General features: G+C 35.8%; 1 protein-coding gene across 11 annotated transcripts in view; it reads left to right on the top strand.

The window, feature by feature from the left end:
- GKAP1 (G kinase anchoring protein 1) overlaps positions 1 to 20,571 on the top strand; it is a 96,482-nt gene that overhangs the window by 15,085 nt on the left and 60,826 nt on the right. For 6 of the 11 annotated variants that reach the window (XM_023627672.2, XM_070248506.1, XM_023627670.2 and 3 more), the window contains 3 exons: positions 6,599 to 6,676; positions 9,519 to 9,642; positions 12,179 to 12,201. In XM_023627672.2, the coding sequence (XP_023483440.1) occupies positions 6,599 to 6,676; positions 9,519 to 9,642; positions 12,179 to 12,201 (225 nt within the window). Of the gene's footprint in view, positions 1 to 6,598; positions 6,677 to 9,518; positions 9,643 to 10,131; positions 10,276 to 12,178; positions 12,202 to 20,571 lie in introns of all 11 variants that reach the window. The other 5 variants (XM_070248504.1, XM_070248502.1, XM_070248500.1 and 2 more) reach the window with 1 other exon arrangement.

The raw sequence follows: 20,571 nt of genomic DNA, 5'->3' as shown, positions 1-20,571 counted from the left end.
ATGAGATACATGTATGTAGTAAAAGTACAAAACAAGCATGGGATGACACACTCCAACTTCCAGCTTCAGAATAGTGGTTGCTGTGGGAGGGAGAAAGGAAAAAAAGATTAGAATGGGACTTCAGTGTCATGTGTAATGTCTTATTTAGTTCTAAAAATAGAGGAAATATAGGGAAATGTTGAATCTTTTACAGGTGGGCAGTGAATATATGGCATTTATTTCTTGTATATTTAAAATATTTCCTATTTTAGAAGAAAAGAAATGTTTTTATATCATTTTCCATTTCGTAAACTTTTATCTATCCCAGCATACTTCAGTGTGGAAAGATAGTCTTATCTTATATTCCCTATTTCTTTGCAGAGAGGTATACATCAAAAGAAGATATATATTTTACACTTGAAATGGGTGAATTTTGTTGTGAGATGTGATATATGAAATATATGAATTATATCTCAGTAAAGCTATTTAAAAAAAGATGACTAGGCCATGGCTTTGATTTAATTGTACCATAATTTTTACTATTTCTTTTAATATTGAATCAAGATAAAGAGACATATTGTTCACCAACACCTGTTGCCTGGGAATAAATCTCTGTGTAGATGTTGTCCATGAACAACGTCTTGTATTCATGACACATTGTCATTATTGATTCTGGTGTACCCTTTTTTCAGGCTGCATCATGGCTCAAAAATAATTAACTGAATAGAAAAGTCTCTTCTCATGGGCTGTCAGTGATAAACAGATCAAATTCTATTGTGTATTTCTTCTTATTGATTCAGACTCCATTCATCACTGGTTTTGTGCAACTCTAAAGTAAAATATCTTCTAGGATGTGTACTATACCACACTGTATCCTTCAATCCATCAGATAAAAGTATTTACCAGTAGCTTGCTCTCTTTTTTGTTTGCTTGTGAGCATGATATTTGTCATAAACTGTATGGCTGGTATAATAAGTCCCTTGGCAATAGTTTGACTTGCACCTGGTTTCCCTATAAGGAGTGCAAATTGGAATAAATCCTCTGCGTTCTTTTGCTCTTTCTTTAGCAATAAAATGCATCACTTTTGTTCTGGAAAACATTACTTGGTACTTGTTCTGGAAAGACTCATACAGGTCATTGTGCTTTGAAAGTGAAAGAAAAACTGACATGTTTCATACCAGGAAGCTAGGAACAGATTGATGACTCAATAAATCAAAATTTCAAATATTTACTATCTTAATTTTCTATTTAGAAATTTCCTTTTCAGTGATATCACTCTTGTCCTGACACATACAGATTTATGTTCTATATTCACTGTATTAGAATCCTGTTGATTTTTAAATTTATGGTGTTTTTGTAAGTTGCATTATTTACAATTCTGTTTACATTACTTTTAATCCTTCAGTGAATCATTGAACCATTTTTATTACTGGAGATATGATAAAGCATACAACAAAAATGCAGACAATAAATGTAAACAACACTCAAAAGACATGAAGATACATTAGCTGAAATGAACTGAACTTGATAATTAGTATGAGCACATAGAGACAGTTTTTGTAGAACACTGACAGCCTTTAAAATCATGATGTTCAATAAGACTATTAGAAGACTTCTGGAAAATAATTCTACTTTCCAAATTAGTGAAAGACATGTGGTCCACACTTTGAAAATCACTAAGTTAGAGGACCACAGGGCACTACTGCTACTGTGGCTAAACAGTTGGCTGCAAGTGTTAGATGTCTTCAGAATGATTTTCTGTGTTGTTTTACAATAACCCTGTTCTAGGCCACCCCCCGTGGCCGTGGCCGAGTGGTTAAGGTCATGTGCTCTGCATCAGCGGCCTAGGGTTTGCCGGTTGGGATTCTGGGCACGGACTTAGCACCGCTCATCAAGCCATGCTGAGGCAGCGTCCCAATAGAAGAACTAGAAGAACCTATAACTAGAATATACAGCTATGTACTGGGGGGCTTTGGAGAGGAAAAAACAAAAAAGAGGAAGATTGGCAACAGATGTTAGCTCAGGGCCAATCTTAAAAAAAAAGAAGGGAAAAAAACCCCAATAACCCTGTTCCCATGATGCCTATGAGAAATGAAGATTAGCTCTTCATTTGGAGTTTGTTTTGCTTGGATTTAAAATGGGTAAATTTTAAATCTAGTTCCAAAATATTTACTATCTTTCCCATTTTTCGTTGGTTCTTCCTATTCTTTAACTGATCATAAACCCTTGAGCTATAGGTTTGTTAAATAGAAAAAAAATGTTTTACTACTAGATGGGAAGTAGGAGGCAATGAAGGAAGCCAAGAGGAAGGGGATCTGAAGTACTCCATCTTGGGCACATGTAAGTATCTTCTTCAATCGTCTAGGCATTTTAATGTCTACTGTTTCCTGTTTCTTCTTTTCCTCCTTCTCCCATATGTACAAAGAAAATGATGAGGAATTCTCAGTTTGCTAACTTAAATATAAGGTTTTTAAAAAAAAATCCTGGTTTTTATTTACATTTTCTTGCCTGGTGCCTGTCTTTTAGGCCCAGCCTTTCTTTTTTTCTTCCGTCTTCTAGCTATACATGTACTGATTATTTAGATTGATGACTATAATTACAGCAGTCTTATAATTAATTCATTCTCTAATTGAGATATGTTTAAAGAATTTGGAATTCTTTACATGTTTTCTTTCTCTTTCCTGATGTTTTAGTCTTGTGCTACCATTCTCCCTGTTATCTAGGGTCAAAAAATCTTATCTTTGATTAATTCTTCTTTGATACCTCATATTCAGTGTTCCAAAACTTGGTTGGTCTTTTCTAAGATCTAGCTTTCTTTATTTTCTGCACTGCTATATTCTGGTCACGGTTCCTATATGTTGAGATTACAGTGGTTTAGCCAGACACATTGATTCTAAGTTCGCATTCTTGGAATATTCCAGTTTATTTCTTTAATATTATTTTTATCAGCATTCCTCTTTCATCTACCCTGAATCCCTAATTTTTAGGGAGTGTCTGGAAGCTAATTCTACCCTACCGGAATAATCTTATTTTCTATTATTCTCCAACATAGAGGATGGGGATTCTGATTTACTGCGTGTAACTCTTGTACCAGGCAAGCACTACGCTAGATACTTTACATATATTATAGCTTTAAGTCGTCAAAACTACCCTGCAAGGTTGATATTTCTATTTCCTTTTTATGTATGAAGAAACCGAGATTCATAGACGATATAGAACTTGCCCAGAGTCACAGCTAGCATGGGTGGAATAGAATATAAATTATCCACCTGTGTGATCTCCCAAAGCCTGTATTTTTTCTGTATCTCTCATATTCTGTAGAATTCACCTTTTATTAGGTATCCCTTTCCTTGGTATCCCATAGTATACTTATTCTTGTTATACCTTTGTTCACGTGACTCTTTCCTCCTGAAATTTTTCTGTTCCTTTTTCTACATATCCAAATTATATCTGTCATTTAAGGACCAACTTAAATTAGTTTCTTTTCCGTATGCTTCTCTGAATTCTATTTGTTGTTTATCTTTTGTCCCCACAATTTTTGGAGCACTTTTAATGTCTTATTCTATTTCCCATACTTTATATGTCTTAGTCTCCTTCTCCACCTGCAGTTGTGATTCTTTGAGGACAAAAATCATATTTATGCTGCTTCTTTAAAACCCTACAGGCAAAGTGCATAGAAGGTTCTCTCTAAATCCTTATTGGCTGATTGATCATGCAGTGACATTTTTGGAAGATTTGTTGTAGTTTTCAAAGATTTAAATTGAAATTTAAATCATTTTTCCTACTTATATTTCCTTGTATACTAGTTTGTGTTAATAATTAAAAGGTAAATTTAAGCTCTAAACTGCTACGTTTAGAACCAAATCTGAGGAGAGCCATGTTTTTCACTTTAAAATTTCCATTTTGGGGCCGGCCCCAAGGCGCAGTGGTTAAGTTCACATGTTCCGCTTGGGTGGCCCGGGGTTCGCTGGTTCGGATCCCGGGTGCAGACATGGCATTGCTTGGCAAGCCATGCTGTGGTAGGCATCCCGTATATAAAACAGAGGAAGATGGGCACGGATGTTAGCTCAGGGCCAATCTTCCTCAGCAAAAAGAGGAGGATTGGCAGCAGTTAGCTCAGGGCTAATCTTCCTCACACACACACAAAAAGTTCCATTTCATTTAGTTTTTATCATGCTGTTAGAATCAGCTACTTTAATATTTATAGTTATATGAGTTAACATGAAAAAGAATAATGACATCTTGCAAGGCTCCAAACTTCTTAACCTATTCTCCTGCCTAGTAACTTATTTTTGGAATATCAGTCAGAATATGAGATATATTGGAAATAATCTTAAATGCCCTTTCCATAAGTGTTAAATGTCATTAATGTGTATTAAAAACTTAGTGGTAAATTGAATCAGCTTTGTTCAGAATAAACTTGAGTAGTTTTGTTACTTTTTCTAAGTTGGAATGACCACTATGCTTTAAATATAGTGAAATAGTTTGTGTTCAGTTTGCTTTGAGTTTAGGTGGAGAAATTAATGTAAACTTCCTTTTTTGCTTACACGAATCCAATTACATTTTTCTAATTTCCCAGGTATCCCTTTGAAACAGATTAGTCCTTTTTGGAGTTGGTTTCTGTTTTAGTTTAGTTTTTTTTTTATCATTAAGCAACAGAAACAATTCTGATTAACTTTGGCAAAAAATAATTCGTTGAAAGGATACTGAGTAATTCACATATTTGAATTAAGAACTAAACAACTAGGTCCTGGGAAGGATGGAGACTGAGGATTTCTGGGGTGCTCAGAGGTTTGAACTAGTCGAACTAGTACTCTCACTTTTAGAGGGCTATAATCAGATGATTAAACCCCACTTGCTTCGTGTTTGTTCTTAAAATTTAATTCCGAGGACAGGAAAAAAAAGAGTTGGATCCCTTGCCCCCACCCTGTTGTAAGTGACTGTAGTGTGGATGTTTGTGTGGGTACGGGGGTGGGTGATATACAGGATTATGTGATTGACTGTCCTGCTAGAATCATAGGACTTTGGAATGAAGAGTAATTATTCAAAGGAATAAAGAAAGGGCTTCTGGACAGATCAAAACAAGAGATGTCCACTAAATTTATGATTTCATTATCTGGTATGGATAGGTCAACACACACTGGTGTACAAATCCAGGATGTTTACTCCTATCATGTTGCAACTTTCCCTATATTCACCTGCAGACATACTTTATCCCCATTGGTGGACAATCCAAAGTCCCATACAAATACTGTAGCAATTCTGTTTGGCATTTAGAAGTAATTCTTGGAGAATAATTTGATTGGAGGGTGGTGGAAGCTAGATTGTAAGAAATTAAGGTGAGTTTGAGTGGTGAGAAGGAGAAACCAAAAGATATAGATCACAAAGAATCATTTTATTATAGTATCAGATAACTTTAAAGGTAGGGCAACCATATAAAAGGGATATAAGGATAGGAGTAAAATGATGTACTATAATTATTCTCTAACATCAGGCATATATGAGGACATTTGGTCACCTTATTTAAAGATTCTATACCTGTGGATTAGTCTATATTAAGAAAATGGTATGTGTTACAATGCTTACTGAGTTCTTTTTCAGTATTCTTATATTTTTGGGTAATAATCACTATTAAATTTTTTGGGTCTTAAACTGGATACTGTCTTTGACATCTATTGCAGTGTCAATTTCTTCGTAAGATTTTTTAATTAAAAAGATTATATGATATACAACAGATAATGGACAATAAAAGGGGAAATAGAAATCTCAAAATTAGAAGCTTTTGCTTTGGTATCATCTGTAAAATACAGAATCCTCTACTTTGGCATGGATAGGTAACTTTGGAGAACCCAGATTGTTTTTTAATATACAGACACGCACTGCATAATGTTTTGTTTAACAATGGCCTGCATATCCAACGGTGGTCCAATAAGATTAGTACCATATAGTCTAGGTGTCTCGTAGACTATACTATCTAGATTTGTGTAAGTACTGAAGGGGAGGAAGAAATTTTCCCCTACCCTTCTAGGCTCTTCTTGCTGGTCTAAGAATTAAATTGATATGAGCTAGATTAAGAAGATAATCAGGCTAAAATAATCCTCATTTTATTTTTTTATTTTTATTTTTTTTAAAGATTTTTTTTTTTTATTTTTCCTTTTTCTCCCAAAGCCCTCTGGTACATAGCTGTGTATTTTTAGTTGTGGGTCCCTCTAGTTGTGGCATGTGGGGTGCCGCCTCAGCATGGCTTGAAGAGCAGTGCCATGTCCGTGCCCAGGATTCGAACTGGCCAAACCCTGGGCCACCGAAGCAGAGCGTGCAAACTTAACCTTACTCGGCCATGGGGCTGGCCCCATAATCCTCATTTTAAAGAGACACATTTTAGGGTAGCAGATTTTGTTCCCCGTCAGTACACTCTATGATGTTTGTACAACACACAATTGCCTAATGATGCATTTCTCAGAATGTATCCCCCTTGTTAAGTGACACATGACGGTATTTGTTTTCTTTTCCTATATATATTGTCATGGCTGTTTTGCTAGTGTGGTAAAATGCTATCATTATACCACATATCATGTATAATGCTATCATCTGTTTATTGTGAAATTTTTTCTTCTTTTAGCTGACGTCTGAAATGTTTGAAGCAGATCTTGAGAAGGCATTGTTGCTAAGTAAATTAGAATATGAAGAACATAAAAAGGTATTTACACATTTATCAATTTAGATATTTTAGGTCTAAGTGGTCAAAGGTGAGGACCAACCTGTCTGAATTTTGTATAAAAGTTCTTTAAAGTTTGTCCTAAGAATTCATCATTGTAGCAGAATATTATCGCAAAATTTTTATGATAAGCTTCCTCCTCAAGTTTTGAGAGACAACAGAAACATGTGGATTAATCTTTGTCTGGTGATTTGAAATGTTTAGTTAAGAAATTCCTCCACCCAAGATGAAAGGAAGAGAGGAAATGAAACCAACAGCCAGTGATTTACTTTAACTTATTTTAAATGAACATATTTTCTATATAAGTAGATTTAAAAATTTAAGTAAGTATGAGTACAGGGGCATCCATTAAGAGACCCTCTGCTGGAGATACACTACAATTAACTAAAATAAATGAGAGGACAGTTCTGATAATTTGGCCTTGTGAACTCAGCATTTGTCACTAAGCCATGATATTGGGCTGTGTGCTGAAATGCATTCTACAGCTTGTAACTGTGTAGGAACATTTAAATAAAAAGTACTGTTGGTTTCCAGTTTCTGTATTTAAATTGAACATTTGTATTATCTTCATATTATTTAACATTTTAGTCCTTTACGTGTATTGGGAATTTTTTTTGGTCCATAAAAGTCATTCAACTTGTAGTTACTCAGTGGTTGATCATAAATGTCCTCTGGTCATGCTTAAGGGCCTATGTCATTGTACACTAGCTCCTTCACTCAAGATGAAGGGAAGAGAGGAATTAAAATTTACAACAGATGATTTTTCTGTTTATTTATAGTTCAAGGGAAGAGGATGAAAGTTGCCAGTAAAATGACTTTGTACACTGTGTTAGTTTCACTTTTCCATGTCACTATTCCTGTTATCTTGATTAATCAAGAATAAGTAATCCTTATTGTTACCAGTCCATTTAGACATAAAGCTGGCAATGGATACAGCTAGCTTTACTGCGATTTAATCATTTAAATGGACTTTCAGGTTACAATGGAAAAGTCCTCCTGACTTGCTCAATTTGAAGATAAAGTTTATCAAATAGAACATTATCATACAATAATGGTTTGTTGTTATTAGATATATGTCTAGATTCTAAAACTAAAAAGATTGGCTGATCTACAGAGGAGGAGTAGAGTAGATGGTATTGATAAGATACCATGCTCCCAGCCAGTTTTCTTGGCACAGTCATAGGCCTAGTACCAAAAAGCATTGGTTTTATCAGATAATAATGACTCTCAGAGAATGGAGGAACTCCTTTTTTATGCGATGGCTAGTTTGATATGATTACATTGATACAGTCATTGAGTTTTAAGTCAATATTCCAGTAAAATAACTATAGTTATTCTAGCCTAAGAATTTTTATAATAACTAAAGTTTGGGATGGCATTTTCTATTCTGTTCTATCACTCATTCACCAAATATTTTTTTGAATAGTCTAAATGTGCTAGGTACACAATACAAAGATAAAGATATGGTCCCAGCCCTTGAGTTTAGTGGAGGGAGACATACATGTAATTATAATGTATATTATTGAGAGATGTATATTCTCAGTGCAGTGGGAATTCAGAATGTTAGAATTTTCTGTGCCTTTATTGGGGATGGGTTTTAGGAAAGGATTCTTAATGAGTTTTACTAGATTTATTAGAAGTTCACTGGTAGGCATTCTCAGGGAAGGAGTGGCAAGTATACAAGATAATATACATGTGAAAGAGTATAGCATATTTGGAAAACTACAACTTAGGGACCCAGGGTTGCTGGAGATACTGACAAAAGGATAGGATATAGAGAACCTCACGTACCATGCTAAGGAGATTGGGTTTTATACATCTGTTAGCAGAGAGCTATTGAATATTTTTAACTTTTAGATTGATTTAGAGTTTTAGTTTTAGAAACTCATGCTGTAGCACTGTGGAAGATACATTGAGGGGCTAAAATTAGAGGGTGTTGCAGTGTCAAGCAAAAGAAGACAGGAGAAATGACAGAAGGTGTGAAGAAAAGAGGATAGGTTTGAGATCTTTAGCAGAGAAACTCAACAAGATCTAGTGACTAATTTGGATATAAAGTGTGTAGAACAGTAGGCAAGAATGACTCTGAGGTTTCTAGCCTGGATGGTTGTGTAGATGTTAGTGGCATTAAACAAGGTGCTTACTTAGAGGATGATGTAGGGAAGGCAGAGTGAGCATATGTAGTCTGGAGATGCTTATTAAACATTCCAGTTGAGTTGTCTGTACATACAGAAATCATCAGTGTATAGGTAGAACTTTAAACTTAGAATTTGAGGAACGGTGGGTATAAAGCCTAAGAAGAACAGCTTAAGAATGGAATAATGGTGAACAGCAGCTACATTTTTAAGAACAGAGTTGGGAAAAGAGAAGCCAGTGAAGGAGACTTACGAGTAGTCAGAAGTATATTGAAAAACCTAAGACATGCTTGAAACAATAATGTCTTTTGGATTTACCATTGGAGGGGAGGTTGACCTTAATTTTAGTATCAGAAAACGGCAGAAGCCAGATTTCAGGGGAGTGAGAAAGGAAATTGACTGTAGATTATTGTTTTAAGTTTGCTCCTGAAGTGGAGAAGGAGGAGAAGAAAGTGGCAACTAGGAGGGTTTATAGATCAAGGCGTAACTTTTTGCTTTTATTTTAATGTTTAAGAGTCAAGAGATTGAGTGTATAAATTAAAGTGTATCCTTATATATAATTTGGCTAAAGTAAGTTTTTATTTTTTATTTGCCTTTTATCTTAAAAAAATTTTTTAAAGACATATTACCTATTGGTGAGTTGATTTTATTAGTGTAAACCAAGCTTAATTATCATTGGTAATTCTTTTTAGGAGTATGAAAATGCTGAAAATGCTTCATCTCAGTCAAAAGTGATGAATAAAAAAGATAAAAGAAAGAACCATCAGGGAAAAGACAAACCTCTCACGATATCACTAAAAGATTTTCAATCTGAAGGTAATATATGTATGAAATCTGTTATGCTAGAAAAACTATCCTAAGTCTTTGTATACTTAAGTTGTAAGTACTTTTTTAATCTAATTTTTAAAATAAGTAAAGTGGTTTTGTTAATGTGTTATTTAGAATATAAAATGTCAACCTGTTTGGAAATAAACCATTTGGGGGTAGTAGTTTAAAATTAGTCATTCATACCCCATAAAACTAGATTGATATTTCTGAATTTGTCCCTTTTTTAAAGCTCACTGAAAATAAAAATTGACATTTGTAGTTTTTGAGTCATCTTGAAACATATTATTGTCTTTATATATACAGTGATTTGGCTGGCTTTAGACCAGGAAGAGCATCTTCAGGTTTCATCCCATTATTGGTCCACCTCTTCAAGTTGTCTGGAACTACAGCTTAGAAAATTAACATGCAGATTTTTAGAATGAGACTTATGACCAGAAAACTCTTTATAATATCATTTGTATTTTTGTTATCAAACAGAAAATACTGAAGAAAATTATACCATCCACCAAATTTTTGAAGATAAGACCACAAAGCATATTGTTTTTGATATGGGAAATGGTGAAAACCCTAAATCTGTACTGTATGATATAGTAGCCACTATTCATGTATGGCAGCTTAAAGGTAAATTAATAAAGAAAAACTAAAATAAGAAATTCCTTAGTTGCATTAGCTACATTTCACATGCTCAGTAGCCACTTGTGACTAGTAGCTTCCATATTAGACAGCACAGATCTAGAACATTACCATCATCACAGAAAATCGTATTGAACAACACTGTTCTTATACCAATCAAAATAGTTGGTGACCAGATGAACAGCTGTTTGTTCATTTACAGAGCAGTCTATTTGATTAATATGAATTTAGCCTTGACGCTACAGTGGGCATTTGTTCCATGAGGATTAATAATACCCCAGCAATAATCTAAAAAAAAAAAAGCCTAAATACTTTACTGTTTTCGGAAACAAGCTTATCTGTGAAATTAAGAGTAAGTTTAGAAGATTATATTGCTTTCCTTTAAGGATCAGGAAAGTTTTTCCTGCAGTCTGCCTCTCTGATTAAGTTGCTTTGTTTTGGGGTTAAGAAAATAGATATATGGGGGCCGGCCCCATGGCATAGTGGTTAAGTTCAGCACTCTCTGCTTTGGAAGCCCAGGTTCACAGGTTCGAATTGTGGGCACAGACCTACACCACTTGTCAGCCATGCTGTGGCAGCGACCTACATGTAAAGTGGAGGAGGATTGGCACGGATGTTAGCTCAGGGCTAATCTTCCTCAGGGGAAAAAAAAAAGATTTATGTTAAAATAAAATTTCTAGTTTAAGAAAGATTTTATGTAAGAAATATATTTCATTAAAAACTAGGCAGAAACATGAAAAGAATGCTTTTTAAAACTCCTAATTTATTTTCCGTATGTTTGATATTTTAAGTGCTATGTAAATTTATTAGATGGATTAAGAAAGATATCAGTGTGTGATATTGTTAAAGGAAGCTACAGAAGTATTACAAGACATGATTAACACAGTCATGATTCTTTCTTGGGTTCTGGCATCACATTGTATGCTAAGTAGAACATGCTAGAAGAATGACTGTACTAGAATTCGGTAGTTTGATCTGAAACTTGTGATTTTCACATTTATTGTGTTTATGGACTCTATTCTGATCGATGGATACTTCAGAGAACTGGACTAGCTTTTAGATCCTCAATTGTAAGAAAGCTATTCTATTAGATGATTTTTAGTCTTTGAGGATGGAAAATTTCTGCTGTGTGCAAGAAGCATTGTTAAATATTAGATATCCTCATCATCTCCAATTTAAATAAGAACGCTTGCTCCCTCTTTGTAATTTAGTTTCAACCTTATATCTGTGTGGATTCCATTATGTCTTCTTTTTCCTCATTCTGTAATCCCTTTCCAGAAATGCTGTGTTGTTACTGATTTGTTTAATCTTGATAAATATGTTACAGCTTCTTTTGGGTGTTCATTCTAGAAATATACATTAATTTTTAGGAGTTTTTTCATAGTATTATCAAATCACTGTAAGGTATATTTTTAAAATTAAAAAACTAGCTAATGGTTTTAAAGGACACAAATTACTACTCTACTTTTTATTTTATTCCACAAAGGCAGTGATCTGTACAGTTTTTGTAGTTATAGTACCCTGTGGTTTGATTTTAAAAAGATTTGTCCCCACTCAAGTCTCCCCCGGCCAAAAAATTACATGAAACCAAAACCTTAAATTATATGGAATTCAAATGTTTAAAATTTAATAATACTGCTTCATATGTGTGGCATTTACTGGGATAATAAGACCTAGTCTCTGACTAGAGCAAATTAGTAATTACAAACTTAATTTTAATATCTTATCCCTGGGAAAGTAAATATGACGAGTCCTAGATAACCCCCAAAAGACTTCTATAACTCTTATTATAATTTTGAAATTCTTTGCAATTACTTTAAGTATTTTTTTACCTATTAAAATACTTTAATTTCTTCAATGAAGTCTCATCATTTTTTTTTTTCCTTTACAGATCACATTAGTAAAAAGACTGAGGTAAGTGTTACTGTGACTATCTGTATTCTGGAAAACACGATGATTTTAAGAATAATACATATATTTTTTAGTTGAGGTCATAATGGTTTATAATGTGTAATTTCAGGTGTACATTATTGTTTATCAGTTTCTGTATAGACTGCATCGTGTTCACCACCAATAGTCTTATTTTTATCTGTCACCATACATATATGCCCCTTTATCCCTTTCACCCTACCCTCCCCGATCCTGTTCCCCTCTAGTAACCACTAATATGTTCTCTTTATCCATGTGTTTGTTTATCTTCCATATATGAGTGAAGTCATGCAGTGTTTGTCTTTCTCTGTCTGGCTTATTTCACTTAACATCATACCCTCAAGATCCTTCCATGTTGTTGCAAATGGGACAATTTTGTCTTTTTTGTTTTTTTGGTGAGAAAGCTTGGTCATGAGCTAACATCTGTTGCCATTCTTCCTCTTTTTGCTTGAGGAAGAATGGCCCTGAGCTAACATCTGTGCCAATCTTCCTCTATTTTGTATGTGGGACACCACCACAGCATGGCTTTCATGACTGGTGTGTAGGTCCACCCCGGGATCTGAGCCTGCAAACCCTGAGCTGCCGAAACAGAGTGCACCAACTTAGCCACTACACCCCAAGACCAGCCCCTATTTTGTCTTTTTTAATGGCTGAGTAGTATTCCATTGTATGTAGATAACACATCTTCTCTATCCATTCAGCAGTTGAAGGATACTTGGGTTACTTCCATGCCTTGGCTATTGTGACTAATGTTGCAGTGAACATAGAGATGCATAAATCTCTTTGAATTGTTGATTTAAAATTCTTTGGATAAATACCCAGTAGTGGGATAGCTGGATCATATGCTATGTCTATTTTTAATTTTTTGAGAAATCTTCATTCTGTTTTCCATAGTGGCTGCACCAGTTTGCATTCCCATCGGCAGTGTATGAGGGTTCCCTTTTCTCCATGTCCTCTCTAATATTTGTTACTTTTTGTCTTGGTAATTATAACCATTCTGACAGGTGCATGGTGATATCTCATTGTGGTTTTGATTTGCATTTCCCTGATAATTAGTGATGTTGAACATCTTTTCATGTGCTTGTTGGCCACTTGTATATTTTCTTTGGAAAACTGTCTGTTCATATCCTCTGCCCATTTTTTGATTGGGTTGTTTGTTTTGTTGTTGTTGAGTTGTGTGAGTTATTTATATATTTTGGAAATTAACCCCTTGTCAGATATATGATTTACCAATATTTTCTCCCAGTTGGTGGGTTAGGTTGTCTTTTCGTTTTCTTCTTGGTTTCCTTGCTTTGCAGAAGATTTTTAGTCTGATGTAGTCCAATTTGTTTATTTTTTTCTTTTGTTTCCCTTTCCTGGGTAGATGTGGTATTTGAAAAGATACTGCTAAGACCGATGTCAAAGAGTGTGCTGCCTATATGTTCTTCTATGAGTTTTATGGTTTCAGGTCTTACCTTCAAGTCTTTAATCCATTTTGAGTTAATTTTTGTGTATGGTATAAGATACTTGTCTACCTTCATTCTTTTGCATGTGGCTGTCCAGTTTTCCCAACACCATTTATTGAAGAGACTTTCCTTTCTCCACTGTATGTTCTTGGCTCCTTTGTCGAAGATTAGCTGTCCGTAGATGTGTGGTTTTATTTCTGGGCTTTCAGTTCTGTTCCACTCATCTGTGTGTCATTTTTTCTGCCGGTACTGTGCTGTTTTGATTATTTTAGCTTTGTAGTATATTTTGAAATCAGGGATTGTGATGCCTCCAGCTTTGTTCTTTTTTCTCAAGATTACTTTGGCTATTCGGGGTCTTTCTTGTTGCATATAAATTTTAGGATTCTTTGGTCTATTTCCATCAAGAAGGTCATTGGGCTTCTGATTGGGATTGCATTGAATCTGGAGATTGCTTTAGAAATATGGACATTTTAACTATGTTTATTCTTCTAATCCATGAGCCTGGAATATCTTTCCATTTCTTTATATATTCTTCAGTTTCTTTCAATAATGTCTTAGTTTTCAGTGTATAGGTCTCACACCTCTTTGGTTAAATTTATTCCTAGATATTTTATTCTTTTTGTTGCGATTGTAAATGGGATTGTATTTTTCTCTTTCTGCTAGTTCGTTATTAGTGTGTAGAAATGCAACTGATTTTCTAAGTTTTTTTTTTTGTACCCTGCAACTTTGCTGTAGTTTTTGATTATTTATAATAGTTTTATGATGGATTCTTTAGGGTTTTCTATATATAGAATCATGTCATCTGCAAACAGTGAGAGTTTTACTTCTTCCTTTCTAGTTTGGATCTATTTTCTTTCTTTTTCTTGCCTGGTTGCTCTGGCCAAAACCTCCAGTACTATGTTGAATAGGAGTGGTGAGAGTGGGTACCCTTGTCTTGTTCCTGCTGTCAGAGGGATGGCTTTCACTTTTTCACCATTGAGTATGATGTTGGCTGTGGGGTTTGTCATATGTGGTCTTTATCATATTGAGGTACTTTCCTTCTATACTCACTTTATTGAGAGTTTTTATCATAAATAGATGCTGTATCTTGTCAAATGCTTTCTCTGCATCTATTGAGATGATCATGTGATTTTTATTCCTCATTTTGTTAATGTGGTGTATCACTTCGATTGACTTGCGGATGTTTGAACTATCCCTGTGTCCCTGGCATAAGTCCCACTTGATCATGGTGTATGATCCTTTTAATGTATTGCTGTATTCGGTTTGCCAGTATTTTGTTGAGGATTTTTGTATCTATTTTTCATCAGCACTATTGGCCTTTAATTTTCCTTCTTTGTGTTGTCCATGTCTGGCTTTGGGATTAGGGTGATGTTGGCCTCATAGGATAAGTTAGGAAGTGTCCCATCTTCTTCAGTTTTTTGGATAGTTTGAGAAGGATAGGTATTAAATCTTTTTTTTTTTTCTTGAGGAAGATTAGCCCTGAGCTAACATCTGTGCCAGTCCTCCTCCACTTTATGTGTGGGTCGCCACCACAGCATGGCATGACAAGTGGTGTAGGTACGTCCTGGGATCTGAACCTGTGAATCCGGGCCACTGAAGCAGAGTGTACCTAACTTAACCACTGTGCCATGGAGCTGGCCCTAAATCTTCTTTGAATGTTTGGTAGAATTCTTCAGAGAAGAAATCTGGTCCTGGGCTTTTGTTTTTGGTGAGGTTTTTGATTATTGTCTCAGTCTCTTTACTTGTAATTGGTCTATTCACATGCTCTCTTTCTTCTTAATTCAGTGTTGGGAGGTTATATGAGTCTAAGGATTTATCTATTATAAGTTGGCATATAGTTTTTCATACTATTCTCTTATAATCCTTTGTATTTATGTGGTATCCATTGTAATTTCTCCTCTTTCATTTCTAATTTTATTTATTTGAGCATTCTCTCCTTTTTTCTTAGTGAGTCTGGCCACGGGTTTATCAATTTTGTTTATCTTCTCAAAGAACCAGCTCTTAGTCTCATTAATCCTCTCTATTGTTTTCTTAGTCTCTATTTCATTTATTTCTGCTCTAATTTTTATTATTTCCCTCCTTCTGATGACTTTGGGATTTGTTTGTTTTTCTTTTTCTAGTTATGTTAGGTGTAGTTTAGGATTAGTTATTTGAGATTTTTCTTGTTTGTTGAGGTGGGCCTGTATTGCTATGAATTTCCGTCTTATAACTGCTTTTGTTGCATCCCATAAATGTTGGTATGGAGACATTTTCATTTGTCTCCAGGTATTTTTTGATTTCTCCTTTGATTTCTTCATTGATCCAGTGGTTGTTCAGTAGCATGTTGTTTAGTCTCCAGATATTTGTGACTTTCCCAGCTTTTTTCTTGTAGTGGATTTCCAGTTTCATAGCACTGTGGTTGGAAAAGATGCTTGATATGATTTCCTCTTCTTAAATTTATTGAGGCTTGCCTTGTTTCCCATCATAAGATCTATCTTTGAGAATAGAAGAATGTGTATTCTGCTGTTTTGGATGGAATGTTCTCTGTATATCTGTTAAGTCCATCTGCTCAAGTGTTTCATTTTAATCCACTATTTCCTTGTTGACTTTCTCTCTGGATGATCTGTCCATTGATAAGTGGGTTGTTGAGTCCTGTCAACAACCTTATTGTGTTACTGTTAATTTCTCTTTTTAGATCTGCTAATAGTCGCTTTATATATTTTGGTGCTCCTGTGTTAGGTGCCTGTATATTCATAAGTGTTATGTCCTCTTGGTGGAAAGTCCTTTTATGATTATGTACTGCCCCTCTTTGTTTCTCATTGTCATTTTTATCTTGAATTCTGCTTTGTCTTATATAGTATGGCAACACCAGCTTTCTTTTGTTTACCATTTGCTTTGAGTATTGTCTTCCCTCTGAGCCTGTGTTCGTCTTTAGAGCTGAGCTATGTTTCCTGGAGGCAATATATTGTTGGGTCTTGTTTTTTAATCCATCCAGCCACTCTGTGTGTTTCTATTGGAGAATTTAATCTGTTTACATTTAGAGTGATTATTGATCTATGAGGGCTTAATATTTTCATTTTATCTCTTGTTTTCCAGTTCTGTATTTCTGTTGTTTCTTTTCCCTTATATTTCTGACTGCCATTTGAGTTTGGTGCTTTTCTGTGGTGGTTTTCTCAGTTTTCTCTTTATTTATGAATTGTGGCTCTATTCTGATTTTTGTTTAGTGGTTACCATGATGTTTGTATAAAAGATCTCATAGATGAGATAGGCCATTTTCTGATAGCCTCTTAGCTCCATTAGCCTAAGTAGGTTCCATCCCTTTTATCTTCCCCTTCCGAGTTGTCACAAATTATTCTGTTGTGTGAGTTTGTGCCTAAATTGCAGTGTTTATAGTTATTTTTGATGCTTTCTTTCCTCTATCTTTTATGTTACAATTAACTGTTTGCTAACCTGTTCTGATAGAGAGCTGCAGTCTTTTGATTTTGTCCATTTATCTCCTAGCTCAAGGCATTATAGACCTTTGGCTTCTTGTTTCAGATATGAGGGCTTCCTTTATCATTTCTTGTAAGGGGAGTCTAGTGGCGATGAACTCCCTCAGCTTTTGTTTATCTGGGGAAGCTTGTAGTTTTCCATTTTATCTGAAGGATTTTTGGCTGATAGTTTTTGTCTTTCAGTATTTTGAATATATCATTCACTTCTCTCCTAGCCTGTAAAGTTTCTATTGAGAAATCCGCTGAAAGCGTGATAGGGGTTCCTTTGTATGTTATTTTTTTTTGCCTTGCTGCCTTTAATATTTTTTTCTTTGTCATTAACTTTTGCTAGTTTTACTGTTGTATGCCTTGGAGAAGGTCTTTTGCATTGATGTAATTAGGAGTTCTATTGGCTTCATTAAGTCCAGTTCTTTCTGCAGGTTTCGGAAGTTTCCAGCTATTATTTCTTTTAACAAGCTCTCTGCTCCTTTCTCCCTCACTTCTCCCTCTGGAATACCTGTAATCCTTATGTTGCTTCTCCTAATTGAGGTGGATATTTCTTGAGGAATTCCTTCATTTTTAAAAATATCTTAGTTCTCTCTCCTCCACCTGAAGCATTTCTCTATTTCTGTCCTCTGAACCACTAATTCTGTCCTCTATAACATCAGCTCTATTTTTTTAAGGATTCCGGGTTATTTTTTATCTCGTTGATTGTGTCTTCATATCCAAATTTCTGGCATTTTGTTTTTTATAATTTCAATCACTTTGGTGAACTGCTCCCTCTACTCATTAATTTTGTTCCTGAGCTCATTGAACTGTCTTTTTGAGTTTTCTTGTAACTTGTTGAGATTCTTTATGGCAGATCTTTTGAATTCTCTGTCATTTATATTGTAAATTTCTGTGACTTCAGGGTTGGTTTCTGGAGACTTGTCATTTTTCTTCTGCTCTGAAGTGTTACTGTAATTTTTCATGGTGTTTGGTGAACTGATCCTTTGCTAGCACATTTGTGGTAGTATCAGGTCACAGATTCCACCTGCTACTGCTGGGAGGAAGCAGGAGCTGTGTTTCTGTTCCCACCCCATCTACTGGAAGTTGTGCAGGTACAGTGGGTGCTCCCATAGGCTGGGGTAGCATTGGTGTGCATTCCAGATTGCCGCTGCCTCTGCTTACAGTGGCACTGGCTGCTGTGCTTGGTGGGTGGGGCTTCTTTGCAAGGTGCAAGCCAGGGCTACTTGTTAGGGCTGTGGCAGCACAGTGGATGCTCTTGCTGGCCAGGAAAGTGTTTGCATGCATGTTCAGGGCTGCCGCTACCTCTTCTTACAGTCATGCCGAGGCACATTCCCCCTTGCAGGGCCATGGTGGCATAGTGGGCACTCCTGGCAGCTGGGAAAGCATTTGTGCTCGTGTGCAGGGCTGTTGCCACCTCTCACAGTCACGCTGAGGCACTTTCCCACTGGCAGGGCTGCGGTGCCACAGTCCACGCTCCTGCTAGCCAGGATAGCATTTGCCCTCAGGCTGGGCTGTCCTTGCCTCCTGTTTGGTAGTGCCGGCCATTGTGTGAAGACCTGTGACCTGGCTCACTGCTGCGGGAAGAGGTAGGGGAGTGCTTGCTTATCTCCACTGCTTCCTGGGGACTCAGTCCATCCACCTTCAGAGGTATAGCTGCATGAGTCTCTCAGACATCCTCTTGTGCTATGTGGGTATCCTCTGTTGGTCAATGGATGTTTGTTTAGTTGTAATTCAAATGGGGAAAGATAAAGGGAACAGCTTTCTCCACTATGTTTCTGACATACTCCGTTTAGATCAAGAATGATACTTTAATGTTTATCAGTAAATCTGGTTTTTTTTGTTGTTGTTGTTGTTTTTTTTTTTCCTGAGGAAGATTCTCCATGAGCTAACATCTGTGCCAGTCTTCCTCTAATTTGTATGTGGGTCTCTGCCACAGCATGGCTACTGACAAGTGATGTAGGTCTGCACCCAGGAACCAAATCCAGGCTGCTAAGTGGAGTGTAGTAAACTTAACAGCTAGGCCGCAGGGCCAGCCCCAGTAAATCTTTTTTGAGACATAGCTATTTAAAGCCATAGGTTTGTCAAGAGTGAACTCAATCATGTTTCTGGCAATTATAAGGATATAAAATATATCATAGTAGAATAAAATTATGATTATTTTCAAGAAGTGTAATATCATTTGGCTTTAGCATCCTAATTTGTGTGTGTGTGAGAAAGCCAAAATGTTGCCACACATAAGCTTAAAATTTTAGGGAAAAGTGGTCTAACGCTCCTGTCTATATTTTAGTCTTTATTAAAAACATCCTGAAACCATGTTTCAAGATATTTTGGAATTAAGGAAACTGTGAGGTAAGCTGTGATTCTATAGTTTATACCCATGGGTGAGATTAACATTATCATAGACTTCACTTACCATTCACCATTAGAGGGTAGAGCAGCCCACACGTAACTTCCTTGTGTTATTAGTTACGTTTTTTTTTTTTTTTTTTTTTTATGCCAATCTTCAGTTTATTTAGGTAACTTTTTAATTGAAATATAACACACAAACAGAAAATGCACAAATCAAAATGCATTGCTCAATGAATTTTCACAAAGTCCCCATTTAGCCGGCTCCCAGTAAAGAAATCAAACATTTACAGGCCCCTCTTTTTTTTTTTTTTTTATTTTTTTATTTTTTTTTATTTTTTTATTTTTTTTTTATTAATGTTATGATAGATTACAACCTTGTGAGATTTCAGTTGTACATTTTTGTTAGTCATGTTGTGGGTACACCACTTCCCCCTCCGTACCCTCCCCCCACCCCCCCTTTTCCCTGGTAACCACCGATCAGATCTCCTTCTCAATATACTAATTTCCACCTATGAGTGGAGTCATATAGAGTTCGTCTTTCTCTGACTGACTTATTTCGCTTAACATAATGCCCTCGAGGTCCATCCACGTTGTTGTGAATGGGCCAATTTCGTCTTTTTTTATGGCTGAGTAGTATTCCATTGTGTATATATACCACATCTTCTTTATCCAATCATCAGTTTCTGGGCATGTAGGCTGGTTCCACGTCTTGGCTATTGTAAATAATGCTGCGATGAACATAGGGGTGCAACGGACTCTTGAGATATCTGATATCAGGTTCTTAGGATAGATACCCAGTAATGGGATGGCTGGGTCATAGGGTATTTCTATTTTTAACTTTTTGAGAAATCTCCATACTGTTTTCCATAGTGGCTGTACCAGTTTGCATTCCCACCAACAGTGTATGAGGGTTCCTCTTTCTCCACAACCTCTCCAACATTTGTCGTTCTTGGTTTTGGATGTTTTTGCCAATCTAACGGGGGTAAGGTGATATCTTAGTGTAGTTTTGATTTGCATTTCCCTGATGATTAGCGATGATGAACATCTTTTCATGTGTCTATTGGCCATATTCATATCTTCTTTTGAGAAATGTCTGTTCATGT

The sequence above is a fragment of the Equus caballus genome, chromosome 23 (genome assembly GCF_041296265.1).
Source record: "Equus caballus isolate H_3958 breed thoroughbred chromosome 23, TB-T2T, whole genome shotgun sequence".
Taxonomy (NCBI): domain Eukaryota; kingdom Metazoa; phylum Chordata; class Mammalia; order Perissodactyla; family Equidae; genus Equus; species Equus caballus.
Note: the sequence above shows the minus strand (reverse complement) of the source record. Positions and strands in the feature narration are given on the sequence as shown.